This window comes from Xiphophorus maculatus, chromosome 22, assembly GCF_002775205.1.
Source record: "Xiphophorus maculatus strain JP 163 A chromosome 22, X_maculatus-5.0-male, whole genome shotgun sequence".
Classification (NCBI taxonomy): Eukaryota; Metazoa; Chordata; class Actinopteri; order Cyprinodontiformes; family Poeciliidae; genus Xiphophorus; species Xiphophorus maculatus.
Genome location: NC_036464.1, coordinates 10128139 through 10141445, shown reverse-complemented (window position 1 = coordinate 10141445; position 13307 = coordinate 10128139). Strand labels below are relative to the sequence as shown.

General features: G+C 36.2%; 1 protein-coding gene across 1 annotated transcript; it reads left to right on the top strand.

The window, feature by feature from the left end:
- sft2d1 (SFT2 domain containing 1) lies at positions 1-12316 on the top strand. Its single transcript, XM_005806820.3, has 8 exons — positions 1-273; positions 794-880; positions 2363-2448; positions 4888-4969; positions 5257-5292; positions 5387-5445; positions 7685-7714; positions 10897-12316. The coding sequence occupies exons 1-8, from the start codon at positions 208-210 to the stop codon at positions 10934-10936; spliced, it is 486 nt and encodes a 161-aa protein (XP_005806877.1). The 5' UTR covers positions 1-207; the 3' UTR covers positions 10937-12316.
- The last annotated feature ends 991 nt before the right edge of the window (positions 12317-13307 follow it).

Genomic DNA, 13307 nt, shown 5'->3' with positions numbered 1-13307 from the left:
ACACCTCTCTGAGGAAACAGGTCTCATAATGACTGTCTTTAAACTGATCCCCGGTCAGCTAGTTGAGGAGACATACAGGAAGCCAGGAAGTGTGTAATGATACTGATGCCAGCGATAGTAGTCATTACGTACCGACGGACAGTGTTTAGTTTGGACATTAGGACGTGAATATTTCTCCTAACAGGTTTACATATTTGAGTTTTAGCGATGGATAAGCTTCGACGTGTGTTGAGCGGCCGGGAGGATAACGAAGAACTCGGGCTAACTGCACAGGTCAGCTGCTAATGCTAACTCCGTTCAGAAACTATAGTTTCCTGTCTCAGACAGCACATTTAAATTTGCGTTATCAACACTGCATTTCTTATAATTTAATTTTCTTATCGTTTGCGGTTTATGAATTTAACAGCTAATGCTCTCTGTTTAGTCGTTAGTTGTATGTATTTCCCCACATTATTTGTAAGTCATGTTGCTTTTAAATTAGCTTCCATGTTCTTGTTACCTCTAAATGCTAACTGTTTTGTTTGCACCTTTGCATGCTTTCACATTTAAGAGGACACAAGGTAAGTTGCTGCTTAGTTTCACTTTGATCCCAGCTAAAGTTTTACTTCAAAACATGTACATTTGCTCATGTATTTTTGCTCCGACTTTTATTGAAAAACAGCGCCGCTGTGTGCTCTGTAGCTGTAAAAATGCTTGGCTCCAGCCAACATGACTGAATATCCGTTCAAAGCCTGCGGGGCTCACTTTAGGTCATTACTCTTGTCGTGTGACATCCTCCCATTGTCCTCACCAGGTTCTTGATGCCAGCTCCCTCAGCTTCAGCACCAGGGTGAAATGGTTTGTCATATGCTTTGCTGGAGGCATCCTGTTCTCCATACTCGTGAGTGTCTCTGCAGCTCTGAGAGGAAACAGAGAGAATGCACGCAATCTTCAAGTTCCTGTTCTTTTTTTTTTCACTTTAAACTAAAATCAGCAAAAATGGCACTAATCATTGTATTGGAGATTGTCACAGCATGAACTAATACTTAAAATACATTGACATAATCAGTTGGTGCATATGGTTCATAATAGAGGAAGTCTGGTATCACACACTTAATTGTGATAATTCACACCGACTCCAAAAGCAGCTGTTTGTTGTTGAAACTGCAAGCTTCAATGGATTTTATGACAGACAAATACAAGTCAGTGCATAGTTTCTCACATACTTTTGCACTTTGTTTTATGTGCAATCCTCTTTACTCTGATACCACTAAATAAAAATCTAAACTAACAGATACCTTAGTGATATAGTTATTAAATAGAGCTAACCCAAAAACCATCTTTGCAGTTTTCCACAAGCAATATTCATAGCAAATTCAAAGGTGCTCTGGTTAGATAGACCAAATGTTTACTTTTTGACCTATATGCTGTATGTGACAGAAAACTAACGTTGCACTTCACCCTGAATGCTAGCCTCGTTTCTCTGCTTTTTCTTCAACAGAGAAACAAAGGCTACTCATAGCTGATGGAAGCATGGATGTTGCTTAATAGTGGGCAATGCTAGAAGATCCAGAAGTTTTGAGACTCGGACAGTGGCTCATCTTTCAGCCTTAAACATACACCCAGAGTTATGTTAAAATGGCCCAATCAAAGTCCAAACCCAAATCTAGTCGACATTTTGACTTGAAACTTTGTATTCATGTGGGTTGTCTATCCGGTCTGACTGGGCTATTGATTATGCCGAGAAGATCGGGCCAAAATGTCTGTCTCTACATGCTCAATGCAAGAAACATCCCAAAAGATTTGCAGCTGTAATTGCAATAAAATGTGGCTCTATAAAATATTCATTTATAAGAACTGACAAATATTTGTCACACACTAAAGAAAAAAGTTAAAATTTTAGTAAAATCCATGAGAATGTGACTGTAAGGGAAAAGTCAAGACGCATGAATGCTTTTGCTAGACACTATAATAGCTTAGTATATTTTTAATTTATAAAAATCTAAGCATACTGCACAAACATTGAAGGAAGTTGAACATTAAGTTTGTGCTTAGTTGCTCTGTTTTCCTAGTTTTCATTATGGATAGTTGTCCATTAGATGTAGATATGTACATAATAACAAATATAAACACATTCAAACCAATCTTTTGTTTTTCTGTCACTAGAGGGAGCCAGCCATGTTACTATGAATTAATAAAACACACCAAACATTTCTTAGCTTAGTTACATTCTCACAAAGTTGCCAAAAAGTTATAATCTAATAATTAATTGTTGATTCAGCAGTATGACTGTGTTCTTTGTCTTTGACCTCTAATGAATGTGTGAGGATGTTATTCTCTTCAGCTCACTGATATTTTTCTACTGTTTTTTTTTTTTTCCCAGGGCTCAGCTCTGCTCTTCCTTCCTGGTGCCGGCATCAAGCTTTTTGCTGTCTTCTACACACTTGGAAATATTGCAGCTTTGTCCAGGTAAGGCCCTGTAGGTAATGGAGCATATCAATTTAAAAGTATGACTTGTTTAACTTAATGGCAAGTTTAGCCATTTTATTTGCTCAGATTTTATTCATAGTAGGGATGAAAAAAAAAACTTCGAAGTAAGTTTTTTTTCATCCCATCAAACTTTGAGTTTAAAGCGCACGTATGGTGAGATTTACAGTGAAATTACAACTTTAAATTCTTTCTTTTTTAATAAAATATGTTTATAAAAGACCTCTTTTGTGTCTAGAAAACAGATCAATAAGAACATTTCCTCTCATCTGAGCAAACCCCATTTATGGGTGAATGTCTGAGTCCTTTTTACAGACAGTCGTAGATTTCGGAGACGACAGATTTCCTTTCTGTCAGTAAGCAGGAGCAGCATGTGCGTGGACATCGTGTCTCTGTCACACTGAACAGTTGGAGTAACGAGGGAAAGACGGCAGCAGACCTTCTCTTCTGATCAGTCTACACAATCTACGTCAACATGCTCTTAATGTCTCATCTAACAGATGTGACACCTAAGTGATTCCTGCTACCCACTCAGCTGTGCCTCACCAGTTGGGAAAGCCTTCGTCTCTTTAACTACACTGACGTAAAACATCCATCATGTGCAAGGCGGCTCTAACTGCGTCATTGTGCTGATGGACAGGAAGCGCCGAACCCATAATTACTGCAGCATGTTGAGTTAAATTGAACCCTTTGGACAAACCATTTAATGTTAGTCATACTGATAGTGTGTGTGTGTGTGTGTTTATTTTAGAGTAGTTCTTATGTTGTGGAGTATGGGGGAAATTTCTCAGCTCTTGGAAAGAGAAATTTGAGTTATCTCTGTGCTTAATTAGTAAGAGACATTTTTACACGTGAACTACTTTTATATTCTTTCAGTCAAGAATTGAGTCCAATTGAGAAAATGCTTTTTTCCAACAACAAGCTCCTGCTGGCATGGACTTAAAGTTAATCATTCTTTTGGATATCACCTTTAAAAAAAAAAAAACTTTTTCAACCATTTAATGGATTTTTGTAACCCAGTTAACTTTTTGGAAACTTGGCTTAAGAGCTACACTAAACAATAAGAGTGTTCTGGATAATGCTCATTGATGCTGAACTAGGAAATAGGTGGTTTTTATTTTTTTATATATATAATTATGGGTCCTTTTTAAAATACAAAACAAAAACTTCAAATATAAATTTAAAATTATGCAATGTCTAGACAGGAATTCACCTTCAGCTACAAATTTTAATATGTTTATGAAAGTCTCCATAAAAGATTACATGGTTTATAAAGTCTTCAGCAAGCATCTCACTTGCGTTGAGTTTGGATTGCTTTCTCTGTTTTCATATGCCTTGTTGGTCATTCGATAATAACTTCTTTGCTTGAGGCTCCAGTAAATCTTGCGTGGACTAATAATTAAGACAAACTTAGGGCCAGCCATTTTTAGTATGATTCACAGTCTTTTGCAAAGTTTTTTTTGTGTTGTGATAGCAATTACAATTTATTGTAACAAACGGTATATTCCAATTTATGAGGTTTCAAAAATCCCAAAACTGACAGTATTTTCAGGATTGCTCATTTTGATCTCGTTGGTTCCATGAGGGTGCCAATAAATATTTGTAATATGTAATAAAATTTAGTTGCCAAGTGCTTTTTTATGATTTTTTCAAATTTAAGACTGGGGTCTTGAAGAATATTGTGATAATGATTTATTTGTAAAATACAGTACATTGTGCAGCCCTAAGACACATGTAGTCACAGACAAATACTTTGTCTAAAAGACACTGTAAAGAAGTTGTAAATACTTTTTGTCACTTTTATCATTATTGCAATAAATACAACAAAAGATGATAAAAGTTTAAATTGGTATCACCTTATGCTAGCATTATATGATCTTCCTGCTCTATGCTCTGCTGTTCTCTACATTGGTGTCGGTATGAGGGAAGTATCCTCTGCTTCACACAGTCAAAAAACTGCAGTGACCAATACAATCTTTATACTGCCTTTTTACAGCGGGCATCAATGTTTAAGTTGAAGAAAAGATAGAAAATAATCTTAAAACTTCTGTAACAATCTGAGTTTTCCATTGGTTTTCTAGCTATGCTGAAACTGGCCATAAATCACAACACCTCACTTAGAGATCCAACAATCTGTCACTTTTGGCAGATCGTCAACATTTTCTAATCCTTCATGATGTAATATGATTATATTACCAGTGTTTGCAATTACAGTCATATAGAGGGCAACATTTTGCTCACAGTTTAGTGTTGATGTTTTATTTTCTGGATATGAAAGTTACCATGTATTATCAACACATGGCTGGAGGGAGAAAATGTGTACTGCCTTATTTTGGCAAATTAAAAAGTAAACTATACACAATGTACCTTTAAATTATTGTCCTTCCTATTAACAGCAGACATGTCTTTTTATTTTTAAAGCACCTGTTTCTTGATGGGACCATTAAAACAACTGAAGAAGATGTTTGAACCAACAAGACTCATAGCAACCATTGTTATGCTGGTAAATATCCACTTTTGCTCCTCGGTTTTATCCAATGAAATAAAATAAAATAAAATGAATATGTTTCAGTATATTGACACTATCTTACAATAATATCCATTTTGTGTTTAGTAGGTCAAAGTTTATTAATGGTTTTGTGGTTATTATCTTGTGATCTTTTTGAAACAGTTAAAAATTTGCTGTAGCAAATAACATCTATTTCTCTTAGTAAATTTTGTGTATTGAAGTTTACTTGTCCTGTAATTGTGACAACAAAGTGATGATTGTTTGTATTCTCCTCCCACCAGCTCTGCCTTGTCTTAACACTTTGTGCAGCGTTTTGGGTGAGAGTTCAGCAAATTCAGAGCCAAAGAAAACGCACAGATCTCTTTATTTCTCTCACTGAAACTGTTGTTTTTACATATTTATGTTTTACAGTGGCATAAAAATGTACTGGCAATCCTCTTCTGTATTCTGCAGTTTTTGGCAATGACCTGGTAAGACTGACCTTCAGTTTGGTCTCAGCTGTTTCTTATCATAACAAACTTTGCTCTGTCTGAATTTACTTGAACTAAATGTCCAACACCTTTGTTTAAACCATGCAATTTTCCATCCATCCATATAGTTTATCATTTCTGCCACTTCTGTCTCTAAAGACAGTATAGAAATTAATTTGTGAGCTTTAGGGTCAGTATTAATCTGTTTGTCTTAAAATAAATAAGCAAAATGCGCTCTAGAAACTTGATTCTGGGAAAGTATGGATGCTTTAAAATATGTAAGATCTTTGCCAGAAGGACAAAAAAAGTGATTTCCTTGTACATATTTTTTATTTTTGACAAACTGAAGTTTTAATTTTAGAGAAATATGATAATAGAATGAGTACAAAATGCATGCTCCTCTTTACAGAGTTGTTTTAATTTAGCCACATTGGAGGGGTTTTGAATATGAACATCCTGTTTAAGGTCATGACACATCATCCTAATCAATAAAAGTTCATCAGAGTCTTTAAAGCTATTTATTAATTTCTTTTCAAGGATTCAGATGTAAGCTGTAACATTGAGACAGGATATTTCACAGCTTATGATGATATTGGAGCCTACTTCATTTTGTCAAATTGGTTCTAAACAAGTAATCTGATTACTTTTTCACATAAATCCTGGCTGGTTTGGATAGTGTGATGTCCAAACCACACATCAACAGAAGTTGATCAGAAATTATGAAAAGATGCAAAAACAAAAGCAATACCTTCCTACAACAATGCAGATTTATATTTTATTTAGGAACATTAAGCATGTAAAATGTTGGAATTAAGAAAAATTTCCACCAATAGTTTTAACAATCAGTGTGACTCCAGTAGCTCACAGCTGCAAATGCTTCAGCCCCACCTGCATTTCCTACCTTCATCTCCTCTCAGCCTATGTCCTCAGATTTGTTGCCATGGCACCCACAAGTCACACATATCGCGCTTGGTGCACTCCCACACAGACACTCAGACGTTTGTGTGACCCGTTGTTTTGTAAGAAGTCACCACTGACCCTCAGAAAAGTGGGTAAAGTCCATTTGTCAAGCTGGGAACTGAACTTAATTCATGACTGAGTCAGAAGCTTGACAGCAATTCAGCAAAAGGAGCTGCTAAAGAAAAAATCTTGCTTTGTTTTTCTTTCGTGACAGGTTAAATATTTGGTAAACAAGACGGTTTAAGAAGTCGTCTAGTCTTTGGTTGATTATTGTATCATTTGCTCACATATTTAGAGGTTTAATAAAAAAGCTTAAGATTAAAATAAGAGCTCAAATGATGTTTGCAGTGGCAGTCTGTCAAACACTTAATGTAGTGATTACAGTAAATCATATGACAACACATTTTATTGATCATTGTTCACTGAAAAAAGTTAACTAACTGCTAAATCTTTAAACATTTGGGTATGCAACTCACTACTTTTTAACCCTTAAATTTTTTCATGATTTCTTTGATTGAACTGCAGGTATATTTATTTGGTTGGACTTTTTTGTGCTACAAAATGGTGAATAATTGTGAAGTTATTGAGCATTTTTGTCATCTGGCCAGTTTGCTGCATATCCTACATGGTTTGTAATGAACTTCATAGCGTTTAAGCAATTTCAGTCCTCTTGCCATTCTTCTACAAAGCCCAGATTTGTGGATTGTATGACCAGCAAAGTGGTCATTGTTCGCTTGTCTACCTTTTAAATTAATCCTTGAAGTTTAACAAGGACTGAATCTATATGCAAACCTTTTTTTATTCAGACTTCTTTTAATAAAAGACTGAAGAAATGTATTATTTTCCCTCCCATTTACAATCTTGCTTTACTTTGTATTGGTGTTACTTAAAATCCAAACCAATTGCATTGAAGTTTATGGCTGTAAAGTGTCACAATGTGACAAAATTAACAGGATTTGAATACTTTTGCGATGCTTTATGATTAAATAAAGATTTCTTTTATTAATAGTTTTCTACAAGCTACATTTCAAGGACCTTTTTTATTGAGGCTAAACAATTTGTAAAAGTTGCATTTTAGATTTAAATCCGTGTTTTAAAAATCCTAAGCCGACTCCAGAATGTCAGGAAAATAAAACTAATGCTAGTTTATTAGATACATTCTGTAAAAATGGATTTGCTACTTAATACTGTATAATCAAAAATAAATTTTCAATATAAAGTTGTATAAAGTGGTTCATTAGCTATAATCAGTAATTATGTCCTGTTTTTGTGTTTTCAGGTATAGCATCTCTTACATTCCTTTCGCCAGGTAAGACCAGTGCTACGTCTGCATGTGACCTTTCATAATGTCCATATTAATGTTTTCCTTCGCTGTTCAAATGTTAAAAACACGCGTCAATCAAACTCGCGTCATTTGATTGAAATCTTGTCAGAAACAACATGGGTGTTCTCTAATGATTGCGCACACAACAAACGGGAGGAATTTGCTTAGAGTCGTCTTTGAAAACATGTTTTTATTTACCACTGTTTGCTTCTACCATATGGCTCTAATCCAGCCCACTATAACCAGTGTGACCAGTCTGTCAAGCAAATGGCAGCTGTTTGTTTCTTTGTCTTTCTAGGCATTAGCACTGCAATGTTAATATGTTCCTAATATCAAAATAAATAGATTTTTAGTGCCGTAAAGCTCTTTCAGACAGATTTGACAAATATTTTTCTTCAGTTCAGCTTTTATGCGTTTAATGAGCTTATGGTAAGCTCTCAAGGGTTAACGCTCGATGCAAATTTTTGATTAGACATAGTCTGGATTTAAGTCCTTGTTTTTGTTTTTCTTTTGCAAAACTTAAATGATTCACAGTGTAAAGATGCGTTTTATTCTTCCTGTTTAAAACTGATCATACGTTGTTCCCTCTGAGTACGCTGGTTGAGCCGAGCAGAAGGTGTGATGTCGTTTTGTCAGTCCAGCTGTAAGTGGGGTTACGTCTCATTTGGTGAGCAGTCTGGTTCCCCCATCCCCATTAGGTGCCTTGTGTGTTTGGGTGACCCCTATAATCTCTCCTGACAGCTGAGAGACATCATGTAACCACCCTGAGATCCCCCTCCCCCAACACAAACTCAACAAAACAAAACCAAGACAAAGGAGCTGCAGCAGCAGCCTCCTGAAAAGCAGATTCATTCGAAGAAATGCACATTTATTTGTTAGTTGTTTAAATCCTTGTGATCAGTTTTTATTTGTCAACCCTTTTTTCCCCTCCCTAAGCTGCTTACGGTAATCCATTTTTCATTTAATTTTGATTTGATCACTTGGCTTTCTGTCATCCTCACTGTTGTTGTAGAGCAGCAGAGTGCACTGATCTCCTTTGATTGCCTGTTAAACCTTTACATCCCCGTCTCTGGTCCTGCTAACCCATACCTGTCGAGACTCTGCACCACATGGTCAATAGGCTTGATCCCTTAATGTGTTTTACCTTGTTACCTTGAATAACCTCTAAGGTTTATAGAAGGAGGCACTAAAACCTGCTGCATGTACACTTCCTATAGTCCTGTTAGGCTGCTGTTGCTCCGACGCAACTTGTAGAGGACGGATTTAGATTTGATCATTTTTCAAGAGTGGAAAGCAAAAAACTGAGCAAATTGAAATGAATTTTCAGATTTTATTCATTATTCTAGTGTGTAAAAAACAGAAAATCTGAATTTCTGAGGGTCATGAAAGCTAAAGTCCTCAACTTCAGTCCTCCTCTGATCCAACAAACCTGAATCTAAAGGCTGAATTACCTCCTTGACATGTTAGGAAGTTTTCCAAAGGCCTGGTCGTTAACCATTCATTTGATTAAGGTGTGTCAGAGCAGGGAAGCATCTAAATGTTTCAGGACAGTGGCATTCAAAAACTGGAGTTGCAAAATGCTCCAAAGCAATCAAATTAAATAGCAAACATAATGGAAAAATAGTTTTATAATGTAAATGTTGGACTCAGACTCTGTTTGTTTAGGTCTGGTTTAGATAGCAAACTCTAAAACCAAACTTTAAAATTTGATTTTGTAAATGTGACAAACTGACAACTTAGGAACTAAAACCTGTTTTCTGTGAGGTATTTAGTTATTTTAGTTTCATCAGGGATTATAGTCTGTTCAATATTACTAGACACACCTGGTTCACCCAGGGAGCAGAATCTAAATGAAAAGCTAATGTAATGATTTAAGTAATTTTATCCCCAGAACTTATGAAAATGCTTGATCTCAATGAAAAGTAAATAAGTAAACTTTAGAGTTCACAAAGTAAACGTGTCAAAGATCACAAACTGAGGTTTAAATCATCTAAATCAAAGCAAAACTGGAGTCGCAAAAAAATGTTTTCTAAATAAATTTTAGAAAATGTATTTCAATGTATTTAACACTTCACTATTAAATCACGAAAGTCAACAAAAGTAAACTAAAATTTATTTCTATTTTCAGATTTTAGAATAAAATAATCCCTCTATTGCAAAAGAAACATGGAGGATGAGGCGAGGGTTTTGTATAAATATGGAAAATAAAGAAAGATAGGTTGCATAGTTTGAAGCTAGTTGCTTTTAAAAGCTTGTTTTAGATATTTAATATGGATTTTCATAAATATTTAAAATTTCCAGTTGAAAGTGTTCTTTACAAAATTAGAGTTTACCAATCTGCATTATTATTTTCAACATTATTTGAAAATGGAAAATGGTCTCAAAACAACATTATTGTTGATAGCAGTAATCACTGGGACAGTTTATTGTCCAGCAAAATTTGATATAGTGACAGGCCTACAGTATGTTTAGTATATATGTTTTTTGTTTTTTTTTAATGGAGCTAAGTTAAATGCCAAAACAATATTGACATATCAGACTCATTTTATTGCAATTTGTGGCTTCAAATGTGATTTCAAAAGTTACTGAGCATCTCAACGTTTAAGTCGTTGAAATTGACAATCTGTGAAGCTGAGATCTATTTATAGAGATCTAAAATTAGCTTCAGTTGCTTAAAAATAGTGAAACCATGATGGCCGAGCGTTGCTGTAAGGAGCCGTGGATTAAGAACGGCTCCATGTTGAAACAGTCCACTGGCTTCCTGTCGGCCCCTGAACCCTCCAGGCGGCGCCTCCTTTTCACCTTGACGGCGTTTTACAGTTTGGTCAGGTGAAGTCTGCATAGCAACACACTGATGGCAAAAGCAAAGAGGCAGGAGATGGATTTGGCAACAATGCGTGGTTGCCATGGTGAGGCTCCCACGTTGCATCACCATTCAGCATGGCCCACCTGGGGCTGGGGAGAACCCCACGACTGAGAGCGTGGAGTTCCTCCCCGTCAAAACATGCTAACTTATTCATGACGAGCCGCACCTCAAATGCTGGTGGAAAAGGATGTTAGTCTCATGGAGATGAACTCAGTTGATTTGTTTATTCAGGTTATTATTTCAGAAATAATGATGTTTTAAACATGTATCCCTGCTGTTTTTGTGTGAATTTGTTTTGCAGAGATGCAGTGATCAAGTGCTTCACTACCTGCCTGAATTAAAGCTCTGGATGCTGCAGTTTCCATGAAAACTGGTCCCAACACGCAAAGCAGTTGTTAAATATGTTTATACACTATTCGTTTTCACTTTTCACCTCTTTCTGCCTCATACTGTGAATTCTTGCCTTTCACATTTAGCTAGAAGAGTTGCAATTTAGCCATAATGTAACTGTAAATCATCTTTTTTCTCCAAGCATGCCTAATGCCTAATATATTTAAGAAAAGCGGATTCTATGAGATTCTTATGCTTTCTAAAGATTTTATGCAAGTCATGTGCAGGAAAATTATTCTTATTATGCACAACAAACTGTAACAACGACACCTTGATGAAATTATATCTGTATTTATACCAAACACACATTTTTGATTATTATTTTTTGTAACGATTCTTTGTTTTTCTGGATTTTTAAAGTGGTGTTAAGGCCTCTTACAAGAAGTTGGAAGTATTTTCTTGGATGTTTGGTGCTGACGGTTTTTTTTGATTCAATGCTTTACTGATTATGCACTGGGATGTATAGTTCCTACATCTCTATAAAAGATATCATTTTTTTCTCTTCTGCTAATGAGATTTGTAAATGCTGCCTTTGTGTCTTGTCTACTGGTCTTAAGTGTGTGCATTCTAACACGCTGCGCCCCCAACCAATAAATATCGTTAAAGAAACACTTCTTCTCCTCTTTCAGACGTGATTTCCTGCCATATGCAGCGATGACCCAGTTAATTACGCTTCCCTGAGCATTGTGATTTTGACATGACCTAATAACCCGACTCCCTCTGTTGCGTTGGCATGTAGCCTTTGAGGATGTGGTTGCCATGACAACCTCCTCTGGAGGATGCAGTGCCTCTGCCTACCCCCATTTCTTTTTTTTCTTCTTTTTTTTTTTTAGAGCAGATGTTCACATTATGCCGATGTGGGTTTTTGTTAAATGGGAATCCTTTGGACCAACAGTTTCTGCAGCTTAACGTGACGAAGATGCCGCCTTCTCCAGATTTATCCGATTCTTCATTTCTTTACTTTTTCTTGTTCTGCAATCCCCACACGGCCGCTGGTGGTTTGCATTCAGGCAATCTCCTCTCATTTGAGCAACTAATTTGGCAGGGATCCACCAAAATCCGTCATTGTGATCTCAGGGATGAAATAATTATTCTACGCAGGGTGTCTTTGCGATTGTTTTCATCTGCCTGCAATTTTTGGATTGTTGTAAAGTTTGAGGTTGAAGGGGGGGAAACATTCTGACCTCCACAATCTGCTCCAGGCCCAGCTGCTTCCTCCAGTTTTTAATCTGCGGTTATGTCGGAGATGAGGGAGCCCACACGCCTGTGCTTCCTCTTTAGATTAGTGCTCCAAATCTTCTTGCAAAGATTAATAAATAACTTGGCCAGTGTTGTGTGTGTTTTTTTTTTGTTTTGTTTTGTTGGTTTTCCCCTTATGTCGATCTCAGTAGTGACATTGTAGCATCAATGGAGACCTCAGAGCAACAGTTACACTTTTCCAACAAAATTTAAATCTCCTCTAAAGTAGTGAACCAGAGTCACACATTCTGGAAAATACTTGTCATTGTCCTTCCCTTTTTCCCTCTGTCCTTTCTTAATCTTGTGCTTACCTCCTTCTTTCCTCTCATCTTTTTAACTTGTACCCTGTATCCCTCCTTTTTGTTTGCTTCCCTTCATATTTCCTTCATTGTGTCCTTCCTCTTTCCTTATCCTTCCTTCCTTTCAGGTTGCATGTTTAAAACCTGATCACTATTTAAAAAAATAAGTCTTGAAAGTTGAACCTGGAAAAGTCTTCATGACATTGTGTTAGAACCTTAAATCCTTTCAATCGCACAAGGTCAAAGTTGCAAGTTTATTATTAGAAAATGTCACTCATTTTCAATTTCCATGCTTTTATAAACAAATTTTAACGATTTAAAAGTTTTTTCTCACCTAACTTTAAAACAGTGTAATCATTTCTTCAAATACAGTACAAGTATATGCATAGACCAATTTGTAACAAGTAGGAAGTTCAGCTTCGAGTTCAGTAACATCATCTCAACCTGAAAGCACTGCCCTGTCTTTATTTTTCACAATGATCTTTGACTATTCCTCTTCAAACCGCCTCTCTAGATCCTGCCTGTCCTGTTCTCGCTGCTCTTCATCTCATAGGATTTCTATCTGAGAACTCTGCTGGTCATGGTAGAAGGAGTTTGTTTCTGTGTAAATTTTTGAAACTGCTTTTAGTTTTATTGAAAATGCTCCAGAAATGGTGGGGTTTTCAAGAGTTTGTGACGTCACCAGTAGCTTTGAGAAAAGAAAGCCAGTTCACATCATCACTTGTCCACCACTATACTTAACTACCTTTCTACATAATCATAAAGTGGAGTCTGATGTACTTTA

Bases quoted from the DNA above. Each gene is read 5' to 3' on its own strand.
- sft2d1 (XM_005806820.3), top strand. From the start codon at position 208: ATGGATAAGCTTCGACGTGTGTTGAGCGGCCGGGAGGATAACGAAGAA. The intron at 274-793 runs GTCAGCTGCTAA...TGTCCTCACCAG, and splicing joins AACTCGGGCTAACTGCACAG to GTTCTTGATGCCAGCTCCCT. The intron at 4,970-5,256 runs GTAAATATCCAC...TCCTCCCACCAG, and splicing joins TAGCAACCATTGTTATGCTG to CTCTGCCTTGTCTTAACACT.